Source organism: Nicotiana attenuata, unplaced genomic scaffold (assembly GCF_001879085.1).
Source record: "Nicotiana attenuata strain UT unplaced genomic scaffold, NIATTr2, whole genome shotgun sequence".
NCBI classification, from domain to species: Eukaryota; Viridiplantae; Streptophyta; class Magnoliopsida; order Solanales; family Solanaceae; genus Nicotiana; species Nicotiana attenuata.
Genome location: NW_017674344.1, coordinates 21744 through 36570, shown reverse-complemented (window position 1 = coordinate 36570; position 14827 = coordinate 21744). Strand labels below are relative to the sequence as shown.

General features: G+C 33.5%; 1 protein-coding gene across 1 annotated transcript; it reads left to right on the top strand.

Annotated features, from left to right (window-relative positions):
* Positions 1 to 7599: 7599 nt before the first annotated feature.
* On the top strand, positions 7600 to 10856 carry LOC109218468. Its single transcript, XM_019382836.1, has 6 exons — positions 7600 to 7774; positions 7869 to 7941; positions 8689 to 9170; positions 9760 to 9928; positions 10195 to 10246; positions 10438 to 10856. Exons 1-5 carry the CDS (start codon positions 7769 to 7771, stop codon positions 10212 to 10214), a joined length of 750 nt encoding a protein of 249 aa, XP_019238381.1. The 5' UTR covers positions 7600 to 7768; the 3' UTR covers positions 10215 to 10246; positions 10438 to 10856.
* The last annotated feature ends 3971 nt before the right edge of the window (positions 10857 to 14827 follow it).

Sequence of the window (14827 nt, the reverse complement as noted above, 5' to 3'; positions counted from 1 at the left end):
CGAGAACTAAATGCACCATACTGCCCCTTAAACTTCAGAGTTCAGACCAGTGACCATTATCGAACTTTATACCACTTATCTAATTTTAAGAAAAGGACAAACTTCAAATTAGTGGTTGTGGGTTTAGGTTAAGAATAACTTTGCATTTAAATGACTCCTTCCACATTTGAGTCATTTGGAAATGAGCACATTATAAAATCCAATAATTTCAAGTACACAAACAACCATTCTTAGGGCTCCTATTTAGTGATTAATTAGTATTCCCTCTGTTTCATATTAAATGAGGTACTTTCCTTTTTAGTATGTTCCAAAATAAATGACACATTTCTAAATTTGGAAATAATTCAACTTTAAACTCTTCATTTTACCCTTTTTGCCCTTAATGAGAAGCTTTTATAGCCACACAAATGGAATGGCCCCACAAACCTTTTACCCCTTAAGCTTTTAAGACCACAACTTTCAAAAGTCTTCTTCTTTTTTCTTAAACTCCGTGCCGAGTCAAACTACCTCAAACAATATGAAAGGGAGGGAGTAGTTATTTTGTCCTGAAAATTTGAACTTAAAATTTTAATTTCAAGATAATTCGGGATATTTCTGTCCGAAAATATTAAATTAAAAAACCGAAATTCAGACTACATTAGGTAAATTATAAATAGCAGCCATTTAAAGTGACTATTTGATGTTATTTCTACGAAGATACATACCAACAAAATCCTTAAATAAAGGTAGGCAAGCTTTCATACTTGGTTTTCATTCCAAGGACAATATTATAATGCTCGAGCAATTAAATTACAACCAATGGATTATTGAGGTTTAACATTAATATTGATTGGAAGACAACTCTTCTTGAAATCCTAAATTGTCTCACTATTGAAGGTGTCTACTCTCCAATGTATGACTGAGTTGTGGAACTTTCCTTTTTGGGAAAGTCATGTGTAGGGTTTCCATATATAGTGATGAATCCCTTATAGTTCCTAGACTAATAGCTGTCGTACAGTGAAGAAACCTTATGCAGATTCCTATGCTAAAATTACGTTATGAACATTCTCTCATGTTTAAAGTTTGTTCACCATACTGGAGACCCTACTTCTTTGCCATTTGACTAAATCACCAAAAAATTCACTAAAAAATTCTATCACGTGGTTATAGTCTTATATGTACCGATGGTGTAAAATTTCTTTTTCATTATATTTTAACATGTTATAGTAGATAATCCGCCTGTTTAACTTATGGATTGACTGTTAATTATAAATATTTACACTAATTTAGTTTACCATTACATTATGTGCGACTACAACAACAACAACAACAAAAGGCCCAGTGTAATCCCACAAGTCGGGTCTAAGGAGGGTAGTGTGTACGCAATTTTAGTCCTACCTTATGAAGGTAGAGAGGTTATTTCTAATAGTACGACTAGATAATACAACAACAACAACAAATTCAGTATAATCCCACAAGTGGGGTCTGAGAAGGGTGTGTACGCAGACCTTACCCCTATCTTGAAGGTAGAGAGGCTGTTTTCGAAAGACCCCCGGCTCAAGAAAAAATAAAAAGAAAGCAATAGCAACAAGCAGTAACAACAACGAGAACGACTAGATAATACAAATATATTTTATCTTGTCAAATTATAAAACTCGAACTCTTAACTTATATACATGGCATTAAACTAAATTTTACTCTATCAAGTGTATTTCATCTAGTTTCAGGTTAAGAATTTCACTTTTTTATGAAACTTTTGTTGACTAAGTCAATAGTCAGAGAATAGGGTCGAGGAATTTACTAATTTGTTGTGAATTTTCTTGTATGTAGATGGTTACTAACTACAAACTCTTCGATACTTGTAATTATGTGATATATATGACTTGAAAAATCTATTATTCTTGTCTGATTACTTCTAAGTATGCTAATTTAACCACATTTGAGGATTATATTATGTGTCATTTCAGCATTGCACGAGAATGTTCATGGACCACAAACTATACATGGTTTGTTATGTAAATTACTAGAAAGCTAAACTTATTATATACTAATAATTAATTACTTGTTAAGTGCAATATAGGACCACTAACTGAATAGGCCATGCAAGAGTAACATTTGCTGCAGAATATATGATTGGAGCTCTAAGCATATTTATGTAACGTCATTAGTCTCTAGTTTAGTTGATGATCATTAAATTTAAACTCCAAATAATTAAATTCTCTATATTATCAGTGTAAAAATTATTTAAACTGAAATCTTATAGTAGATATGAGCTGTTCATTGGAGTAAGGATACGGATTAAGTTAAGCGAGAAACATTTGCATAAAAGGAATAAGTGGAAAAGTAAGCAAGTTGTCACATTTTAAACTGAGATTATAAAAAGTTATGAATGTTAATTAATATATACCAATGATTTTATTTGTACTGATACCATGGAACCTAAACATAGAAAAGAGAGTCTCTTGATCTTTAAGTATTGACTCCTTTTGACATTTCACACGTGTTATTTGGATAATGTTACGATCAAAATTCATCAAATTTGTGTTCTTTGACACGTAGGGTTGAGTTCTCAAATATAATTCTCTCTGTAAAAATGGCAATGACCCATGTGGTATGGACAACTTCACGTGTTTGGGTGACTTTTTTGGGGAGTCCCTAGTAAAAATTGGCAATCCTTTGTGAGATTTTTGACAAAATTATGCTAGAATTGATGAAGGGAAAGGAAGTGGAAGATAAAAGATGGAAGGGTATAACTAAGGGTATCGAGTGTGCGAACAAAGTTTTATATTAGAAGCTGATTAAAAGTTAAAAAAAACTACATAAAATATGTAGGATACTCATAATAGTATAAGAATTTTCGGGAAAAAAAATGTACGGTTTTAACATGTACAAAATCGATAATATCATAACATTAAGAGTATTTCTGGACTGATTTTAGCCCGACAAGGGTGTGGTTGTAATATATAGGGATGGTAGAAGAGGTAAAAGTCAAGAAAATGGTGTTTTGAAATATGTGCAGGATTATACATATGAAGAGCTATCGATGTCACATTGTCCAAATTTTCTTACCATAATTGGTTTTTCTATCTCATGAAGGAAAGGACAACATATTTAACATTTATTGAGTTTTTTTTTTTTCCTAGAGGGAAAATATAATTCTTCCATATTTGGCTAGTCCCTTTTCTTGTAGGAAAAGGTTTGGAGTTCTTGTCTCTTTTGGTATATTTCTCTTCACTTTATCGTAATTCAAGGTTTGCTTTGCCAGTTTGCACACGACACTTGATTTTCCGGTCATAACAGTTTCCTTGATTCGGAGAAGGATTATCTAGAGAGCTATTTGTCATCTGACGAACTTCTTGTAAGGCTATGGCCCCGTTTGGTCATGAGTTTTGTCAAAATAAATTTGGGATTTATTTTCAAAACTCATGTTTGGCCATAAATTTTGCCCATATTTTGGCCAAATCCCAAATCTCAAATTTCAAATCCCAAAATCAGCTATTGAGCTGATTTTGGGCCAAAATCCCAAAACTTGGGAATTATATACATGTTTTACCAAAATAAAGTTAGAAAATATGTTTTGAAAACGTATGTCCAAACACATTTTCATTTTCTAACCAAACTTCATCCAAATCAGATTTTTCAAAACAAATTTGTGATCTATTGCCAAACGCTAGCTATATATATGATGTTCTCCAAAACTTTATGTTATACACTAGTTCTGTAGATAATCTCTGGTATGAAACAGTAACACCATATCGAGATCTTAATATGACTTGTTGAAATGTGTTTAACTAAATAAAAATGTGTTTTCTCTAACAACTTAAGTTTATAGATGAAATGACTACACACTTTAACATAGTATAAGAGTAAAGACAAGTCCGAAATTCGAGTCTCACCTCCAACCCACTGTCAAAAAAAAATTTCACTGTGTTAAGATCATAAAAAAGAATCAGGCATACACGTGAGCGGCATACTTCTCGAACATTCCCAAGGTGACCTTCCAATCAAAAGTTTGAGCAATCAATATTTTGTTCATCTCAATTCTAAACTACTCTAGCATTATCGGTTAAAAAACCGGCCAAAAAACGATCAAAGTTGGTTGGTTTTTCAAAATATTTTATTTTTTACTTTTTTTTTACGAAACTGATCAACTTTGGTCGATTTTCTTTGGCGCAAAAATGCGGAAAACTGTTTTTGAGTCCCGCAAAATTTATTTTTCAAGAAACCGACCAACTTTGATCGGTTTTACAATTAAAATAAATAAAAATTAATATTAAAAAATGACCAAAATTGGTCGGTTAATTCGGCCGGTCATTTTTAAAAATCCGACCAACTTTGGTATTTTCGTGCGAAAATTCAATAAAAGAGTATAAATCAAATAAAAGACAGTCTTAAAACAAAATGCACCAATAGTCTAGTGGTAGAATAGTATCTTGTCACAGTACAGACCCCGGTTCGATTCCCGGATGGTGAACCTTTTGATTACATAATTAAAATATCGACCAACTTTGGTCGATTTTTTTTTTTGCAATATTTTCTTTTTGAATTAATTGACCGACCAAAGTTGGTCGGTAATTTCCGACCAACTTTGGTCGGTATGCCTTTCCTACCTCTAAAATACCGTCCACATGTAAATGGTCGCGTTTTGGATAGTTATTGGCCATTACCGATCAATGTTGGTCGGTTTTTTTGGTTGGTTTTTTACCAGATTTCTAGTAGTGTAGTAGCATCATTTGCTTGTACTCTCTCTTTTTCAAAAAGATTGGTAGTATTTCCTTAATAATCTATTCCAAAAAGATTGACACCTTTCAATATTTTCTTAATAGGAAACATTTATAGCTACACAAATGCTATGACATATTTCAGATCACAAGTTTCAAAAGTTTTACGGTCACACAAATGTTATGACTTATTTAAAACCATATATCTTAAATGTTTCGCCTTGTTATTAAAGTTTGTGTAAAGTCAAACTAAGATAATCTTTTTAAAACAAAGCGAATATGAGAACGAGGTTCAGAAAAATTATTTTAGGGAACTATTGATGATATTAGAGTATGTGTCATTCCTATCGTGTCTCTGCATGTCAAGTCAAATTGTTTAGGTGGTGAAGAAATTCTGGAAAAAAGCAGGAGGTTCGGTTAGTGAGGGACATCCCCACGAGGACATGGCCTGCATTTTTCAACTAAACCTAATTTCTTCCCATACTACTTTTAGGTTGGTTTTTATGTGCTTTCTATTTCCAAAATACTGTATAGGCATGTCTACTTTATTTTGCCCATGAATCACTTTTTCCTTTCTAGAATTCTATAGATTATTATCCATCTTAGGACAGAAAAATGCTGAATTTGACACACGTGAAATCTACTTGTAGGCATGACACAATCATGTCTTATACTAACTACACTTGTAGTGTAGTGGCGGAGGTAAAATTTTCAGTAAGAGTGTTATAATATAGAGAAATAAACACACAAAAAAGTCAAGGGGATTCAACATATATTATATATACATAGAAAGAATCATCAGTTTGAAAGTACAAGGGGGGGTGGGGGGGGGGGGTTTGTAAGTTTTTCGTTTTCGTTTTTCAAGGTAGTCGACTAATTTGCGTTCTAGTCGACTGGGCTTTTCAAAATCTGAATATAGAAACTAAATTGCAGAAAGTAAATGACACATAATATTTTATACTGGTTCGGATTCAGAGTGAATCCTACGTCCAGTCCGGTTGGGTTGCAAGGGTGATCTTTTTCAAGTATGAAGTAGCTTAGTAGTACAGATGGGTTGATGTTGTTATACACCAACAACTTTTGTCACTTTGTTCTTCTCTCTATAATTGGTACAATGCCTCACCGGTATTCTTTTCTCTCTCTCTCTCTCTCTCTTCTTTTCTTTGTTACACAAGAAATCTAAAACAGACGACAATGTTTGTTTGAAGTAGAACAAAGAGAATGAAATTGGTTTGATCAAAGTATGTCTTTCCAAGGCTGGTACAGTAGGTATTTATACTTCATGAGGCCTTCACGTCTTGTACGTCTTTTTGAGAGATATCAAACTCAAGGGAGTTGTTCTCAAAAGGAATCGTAGATTGATTAAGATTAATTCTTCTGTTGATTTGCCTTGACTCGTGGGCTTGATTTATTTTTTCCTTTAATGAGAGAATATTCCCATTGTCAAATCCCTTGATTGATTGACGTCTTTATGTGGAAGAATCTTCAGGGGACGATTTCGTGATCTTGACCTCCTTTGATTGAGATCCTTCCTATAATCCTTGTTGATTGATTTTGCCAGCTCCCTTGATTGATTTTTCGCTCCTCTTTCCTTTTTCGTTTTGATTCATTTATGCCTCTATTCTATTTCTCAAAAACTGTTCCTGCACATAAAGAGTAATTGATTATTTTGCATCATTAAAATCAACTTAGATCTATCACAGTTACATACTGTAATTTTTCGATAAAGAGGTGTCGAGTGACTCCACTTGAGTAAAGATGGCTCCGCCACAGGCTAGTATAGAGAAGAGTAAGGATTTATCTTGAAGCAACAAACTAAGATTAAATCCAATTTTTTTTTTTCGTCTTAGACATTATAACTACAAACTAATGCCACCTACCTGTCAAATTTAGTTCATGAATCTGCTACTTCTTATATTTAATTTCTTTGAACTGATTTACTTGCTATAGTGAGTGCTTGAGACTTGAGATTTAAATGTCCAAATATTGTGACACTACATTTTGGGACAGAGGCCAACTAAATTGCAGAGTAGTATTAGAGACTGAACCTTGACATATTCCTTTCTAACAATATTTTTTAGCAATAGACAGAATGGGTAGAACTAATTATAATATGCTATTCGGACAGACCCTTTTGGGGTACGGTTCTTCTCTGAACCCCGTATGAACATAGGATGCTTCGTGTATTGAACTGTCCTTTTTTTTTTTATTCGGGCAGACCCAGAGACGTATCCAAGTTGTGGAATATGGGTTCACGTGAACCCATACTCCTCTCCCTAAACCATGTATAACAATGTTATATTTCTTCAAAATTACTTAAATATATGTGCGTGAACCCATGCTCAACAACTATTATGGTGCAATTATTATTGGTTGCACCTCTACAAGTAAAATTGTCAGTTCCAATCCTATTCTGAACGGTTTTGTTTTAGGTACAGAGTATAGACACATATATGAAAATTACTAAAATTTCAAAAAAATTTAATTTTGAACGTATAATTTTAGAAGTGTAATAGGTTATGGTAAGAGACTAAAGTTAAATCAGTCAAATATAAATTATAAATCCACCTCTTCACGTGCCCATTCTCTTAAAATTCTGGATCCGCCTTTAACCGCGGTCTTCAGACCCTTCAACTAGCTCTTTTATAAGCACTATTTACATTAACAATAGTGCCTGAGGTTTCAAATTGGACGATGGTCGAAATGGAAAATGACACATGTAAAGGACACTAAAATATGCGGCTGCATGGGAACTTGAACCAATACTAGCACTGCTTAGGTTAACAGCTGTAGAAATACATAGTGCTCTCGCCCTGAGGCTGATTTATAACAAATTTTATAGATTCAACTGAACTCGTAATTTTTTGGTTCGAACTAAATATATAAAATAATTAAAAAAATTAGAATGTAGATAACTCCACCTCTATTTAAAAGAGCCAGAAGCTCAACTTCCTTTGGCTTAACAGACTTGTGCTTAAACACAATTCTCAAGCCCACCTTGATCATATTTTTACCTCTGTAGTTAGATTAAAGGGTTCTCAAATTTCAAGTATATCTTTTCCCTCAAGATGAAGGTAAGTTGGACAGGCTTGTCATCTTTGCATATATTTGAAGTATGATCATTATATTCTTTAGATGGTAACTTTTTGCTTTATATGCTGATAATAGATCTTTAATTGGATTCAAAACAAGATTAATGGAAAGCAAAGCACCTCCAAGCCCAACCCAGTAACCGTCACTCGTAAGTATTATTGATTTTTTATTTTTATTTGCTTTGTTCTGGAGGGAAACCGTAGAGCAACGGTAAAGTTGCTTCTATGTGACCTACAGTTCTCGGGTTCGAGCCGTGGAATCAACCACTGACCTTTGTGTCAAGAGTAGGCTGCTCTGTATGACCTACAGTTCACTGGTTCGAGCTGTGGAATCCGCCACTGAACTTTGTGTCAGGGTAGGCTGCTCCTGCTCTGTGTGACCTACAGTTCATTGGTTCGAGCTGTGGAATCAGCCACTGACCTTTGTGTCAAGAGTAGGCTGCTCTGTATGACCTACAGTTCACTGGTTCGAGCTGTGGAATCAGCCACTGAACTTTGTGTCAGGGTAGGTTGCTCCTGCTCTATGTGACCTACAATTCATTGGTTCGAGCAGTGGAATCAGCCACTGACCTTTGTGTCAAGGGTAGGCTGCTCTGTATGACCTACAGTTCACTAGTTCGAGCTGTAGAATCAGCCACTGAACTTTGTGTCATGGTAGGTTGCTCTGTGTGACCTACAGTTCACTGGTTCGAGCTGTGGAATCAGCCACTGAACTTTGTGTCATGGTAGGCTACTATGTATGACCTACAGTTCATTGGTTCGAACTGTGAAATCAGCCACTGTACTTTGTGTCAGGGTAGGCTGGCTATCCTTCCCCCGACCCTGCGTAAACGCGAAATATTTCATGCACCGGATTAGCGCTTTGTACTCATATGATTTCTCCTTAAAATTGATAGATCAAAAGGTGCATCAACCATGCAAAGAAGAATTCAGTGACTGGCCTAATGAACTGCTTGCTATTGGGACATTTGGCAAAAACAGTATTCCAAAAAATACTGGGAATTTGAATCAACCAGATGAAAAACTTACACCTGAAGAAGTTGGACAGCTTAACAAAGAACTAAAACATCTAATTCCTCAGTCAGCCAAGGGATCAAATAAAGATCTTGACAAATTCTTTGACTGTCTCCAGAAATTAGAAGCTGAAAATTCAGAAAATAAAGAGAGCAATTTCAAGCGGAGTAACAGTCTTGTTTGTGGTAGAGGACAAGAATCTGCTCAACTGGAAAACACAAACAATGGTATTAGCAGAAAATCTGTGTCTTATCTTCTCAAGAAGACATTTCTCTGCAGTGATGGATTCACACCCCCTCCCCCTTACCCTTTGAGAGATCCAGTACTTCCACAGTCAAAATTTGAGAAATCAAGAATGGAAAAGGTTTGCAATAATATACTCCCTCCCTCTGTTTCATTTTATATGTCGCTCTCTCTACTTTTTTAGTATTTTTCAAAAAGAATGATAGCATTCTATATTAATTTTTTATTTATTTAAAAGTCATGTGCATCTAGAAGGGTAATCTTGGCGTAACTGGTAAAGTTGCTTTCATGCGGGTTCGAGACGTGGAAACAACCTCTTGCAGAAATGCAGAGTAAGGCTGTGCGCAATAGATCCTTGTGGTCCGACCCTTTCCCGGATTCTGCGCATAGCGGACTGCCCTTTTTATGGAGACAAGTGCACAAATAGCCATTTTAAGAGATGCTATCTAGAGATTAACCAGTACTTATTTTGTCCTGAAATTTTAAACTAAAAATCCTAACTTCAAGACAATTCAGGTCATTTTTGTCCGAAAAAATTGAACTTAAAAACCGAAATTCAAGACGCATTGACTAATTTCTAAATAGCAACCCTTTAGAGTGGCTACCTAGTGTCATTTCTACCTTTTTTATGTGCATATACTAGTGTTTTATAGATGTATTTAGTTTGCAATTTTTCTTTTCAGATTGTTTAAGTAATCTTTTATTTTCAGATTTTGAGGGCCATACTACACAAAAAGATATATCCTCAAGCAACTAGTCCAAGGGGTACCACAAGAAAGAGATACCTAGACAATAGATGTGAGCTTGAGAGTGATAGTGAAGATGAAATATTTGATACTGTGAAGAATGGAAGTAAATGGGACAAATCAGATTCTGATTGTAAGTTTTCAAAAACTTCACATGTGCATTAATGATTGGATTTAACTTAATGTATAAAGAAATTTTACGTTATCAGTGTATTTTAACCTACTATAGCAGGTAACTTACCTTATTTTTACGTCATTGATTTCACTTTTTATGGGCTGTTATTTGCACTACATAGAAGTTAAATCTTGATGAATATACCATTTTTCGCTTGAAAGCATTTTGTTTTTCTATGGCCAACAAATTTTTATATGTTAATTATGTTCATTTTGGTGTTGCAGTCATTGTACTAGAGATTTGATTGGCCTCTTAGCCAGTTCTTGAAAAGATGAGGTATGATTACCTTTGAAACGCTCGATCATATAAATGATAAAGAAAATATATTATAATATAATATGAAAAAATTGGTTCCAAAGAAATTTTGATCGTTATAATAAAGTGACGGTATAAAGGATGATGTTGTAAAGAGATCTGACTATATTTCCATCCAAGTGTCTCACCCTTTGTATTTTTTTCTTTTGCAGAATTATTTCTGTGAAATACCAATTCAGATTCTTCTTAAGGTTTTTTTGGAAGAGATGAAAGAAACAAACTTTTCCATCTGCTGGTGCTGTGTTATCACAAGGAGTGCATAATATTTCACTTGATTTTTGCCATGGCTACATAAGAATTTCTGTTTTTTGTCATGGTTGGAAGAGAAATATTTTGTCAATGTTGAAATCTATGTTGTGCAGACTTTCCAAAATGATATTGCGTCCGTGTCGGATCCTCCGAAAATATAATACTTTTGATAGGACCCGGCATGTACCTAACGATATTTTCGGAAAGTACGAATACATAGGTTGAAATCATAGCAAGAGTGAGTGAGGGTTTGCAAAATTGGAATTGCTTCTTTTAATGATACATAAATAGCACTATACCTTTTGTCTTTTCTGGTGTTATACATTCACAAGTTTCACTAATAAAAAGAGAATGCCTTTTCTTTAGTACATATGAAATCCTATTTGGTGAAATCCATTGTCTAATTTTATGTACAAATATTAATTTGTAATCTTGAATAAAGGAAAGCAATCTTATATAACTGATTGTGTTTCGTACCTAAGAGCCCTTTCTACATTTTTTTCCGATTACATTGCGAACTAATAAAATGAGTTCGTACAGGTATTTTAGATGCTACTTGTGAAATAGCCCTTGTCGCTATATTTTTTATTACTCCGTCCATTTCATAAAGTATTTTGATCTTTTTGGCACAACTTAATTAATTTACCCATTTTGTTCTGATGCAAGACTAAACACTTTTCAACTTATGGATTAATACAATAATTATGGGACAGAACAATGTCATATATGTTGGGTATTATTAGATTGATGTCCCTTTAATCAATTAATTATTATGTGCAATCGGCTTAAATGAAATTAAGAAAACTTAGATTTGTAAAACATAAAGATTCTCAAATCTCAAAATCTAGCTTATATGGTATTAAATAATTAAAACAACATATGTCAGATCACAAGAGATATGGTAGCAAAGAGCCATCATCTCAATCAAATCATCCACTATCTATGCTAGTAATAATTTTGCATGGCTTTTAGCAATGGTGATCTCCCAAAGATTTTGTTGAATCTAAATTTTTGCATGGATCTGAAATAATGATGACCTTTTTTTTTGTTATAAAATAATAAAAGAAGAAGAAGAATATTGTAGAGAAAAGTAGGAAGAGAAAATTCTTATCGTTTTGGGATTATTTATAATGGAATAGAACCCCTTTATTTATAGGGAAAAAGTGATTTTGCCACAAAGTAACAAACGCTAAAATATCTCTAAAACATAGACATTCATCTTAAATAGAATTCTATTTATAACATCTCCCTTGAATGTCAGATAATGTATCTCGTTGAAACTTTAACTAAAATAAAATCTAGTGGGAAAAATTTTTAGTGAAGGAAAAAGAGTACACATATCTAACAATACGCCTTTTGGTTGCCTCGTTAAAAACCTTGCAAGGAAAATCCAGTGGGACAAAACCTTGTAAGGGAAAAAGAGTACAACGCGTATTAACTCCACTTAATGAGAGCATCAATTCACATCCTTGAGCCTTCGCATTCCAATGTTGTGCATCATATTCAAAATATCGTTGGTAGGGATTTGACAAATAAATCAACCATAAAACTTGAATGAATAGGTTGCACTTTGAAATCATCATTCTTGATAGATATATAATGTCTTCATATAATATCGTGGAATGGCCTTTTCAATATCTCCATAGAGGTATTCTCGCTATCACAGTATCATTCTTATAGTTATAGCAAGATACATATGTGCACAAATTGCACTTAGGATATGGTACTTTAGGACCAAGAATAGTATATGCTTTAAACGATTTAAATCCTCCATGGATTGTCATATAAGTTAAGTCATATAAATGGACTTTAGATGATGCATATCAAGTTTTTATGTCATGCCAGACATATAAGATATATGAAAGTGATTGCACACAACGTTGACTTTATATTTTAGAGTGTTCGAACTAAATATCCAAAACTACATGTCTTTTATGAAAATAATTCTACTTGAATTGTTTCTCCAGGATTAAGATATATATACATATATCATAGATGTAGTCGACGAACATTTTATATAGGTTTCATCCTCCTTTTTTTTTCATAAAGATATATCATAGAGATTTCTTCATTCATATATCCAGGTACCTGAATCATTCCTGAGATATTGTGAAGTGTTATGTCATATGATCTTCTAGATCACTTGCCTTCTTATTATGATCATTTGCTAATCTTCTTTATCAAGAATTTTATTTGAGACCGATTTATCTATACACTTTAAGCGTATCATAAATATTTTCCTTCTAGGACTTATTCTAATAGGAGCATTTATAGGAGAATATAGTTACTTTTTTGGGTCAGCAAATCCGTTTGGAATGCTTTGCAATATATTGCAGATGAATTATCTCTTTAAGAACTTCAAGTTCATACTATCTTATTCGAGGATCTAGATGTACAAATGATAATTCATTCCTCGTAACTTTTTCTCAATTGTTTATTCTGTCTCCCCCTCATACTAGAAAACTAACTTGCTTTCTCAATTTTGGAAACCCACCTTTGTGCGTTATGGTGTTAATCAAAATATACACCTCACATAAATAATAATAAGATGGAATTATTTGGTTCCTGACCTGAACCACTTGTGAGGGAAAAATGTAATATACTTTTGTATATAACCTATATCAAACTAATATAGATAACTTTATTCTTATAAGCAATAGTTTAGCTATTAAGTGGAGGCACTCAATAAACTATTTTGCTAAACCAACTGTGGTGTAAACCAACCAACTTATTAAGATGAACTGTCTTGAATAGAAAATCTGGAAATATGCTCTAAATTAAATTATTGAGCAAGTTACCACGCAAACACCAGGTTGCGGGTTAATAATAATCGCACATGTAATCATCTCATAGATGCTTCTTATGTGATATACATGACAGGTGAATGAGCTCATATTCACCTTTGATTTTTCCAGCATCCATAGGATTCAATCCCAATTTTAGTTGGCCTATTAATTAATAAAAACAAGTAACATAAAATAATTCGTAAAGAACTTTCTAGTTTTTTAATATTTACCCATGTGAATTCTCTTTTATTTTTGCACGTCGTACTTAAATTAACATGGCTAGAGCGATTATGCCAACTGAATAAATTATCAATATTGATAAACTTCAGGAGTACACCATGACGTGTACAATTATCAATAAACTGCAAGTTTACTATGATATGAGTTTTTATATCAATAAACTTCTACTTTATTGTGGCATTATTTTATTTGTATAGTACAAACTGGAGAATAAAGCGGGTAACTTTTCTCATACATATTACGGCGCTACAAGTTGTTGTAGTAATAGAAGATATTAAATCTTTCCTTTATTTATAGTCTCAATATAGCCAACCGCTTTCGCGAATACTTTATTAGAAACTCAATAAGTTTCATTGAGACTTACTATGACACAATACCTTATTGATAATCAATTTTAATTCTCCAAAATAGTATAATTGGCTCCTCCAGAGCTCTCAGTTAATTTTGTACTACCACATATTTATCAACATACATATGGTGAATATCTCTCTCAAGGAGAAAGTTATACTATTATGGTCATGGTCAAAATTATATGCAAGATCTTTTTCTTGCATTACTATTGTCCTTTAATTATCACATTGCTAAAATATTTTGGCGTGCAATAGCTACGTGACCAATGATCATTCATGCCATAATAATGATATTATTTTCTTATTTCCTCTCAAACCTCCTTCTAGGGGTGAGTGTGGTATATTCACTACCACTAGCACGTTTATATTATTTCAAGAATGAATATGTATTCACAAATCACATGTTTGTCATATGCACATCACGAATGGACCAAAATTATCTATATATGCTTTGAAAAATCTCATGTCAAATAATACTTTCATAGAGTGGAGGATTATTTTGAGAATCCTTACTGTTCTCATGTAACGATCCGACCGGTCGTTTTGAGCTTTTGCACTTCACTCGCCAGTTCTCGGGTATGACTAGCCCCGTGTGATGTATTAGACTTGTGTAAATCATCGGTTTTGGTTTTCAGGGTAATCGGAATGGTTTTGGAAGGACAGTTCTCAGTTTGAAGCTTAAAATTTGAAAGGTTTGACCAAGTTTTGACTTGTTAGTAAATGATCTCGGATTGAAATTTTTATGATTTAGTTAGCTCCGTTAGGTGATTTGGGACTTAGGAGTGTGATCGGAATGTGTTTTGGAGGTTCGGAGTAGCTTTAGGCTTGAATTAGCAAAAATTGATTTTTGCCGTTTTCCGGTTGATAGGTGAGATTTTGATATAGGGGTCGGATTGGAATTCTGGTAGTTGTAGTAG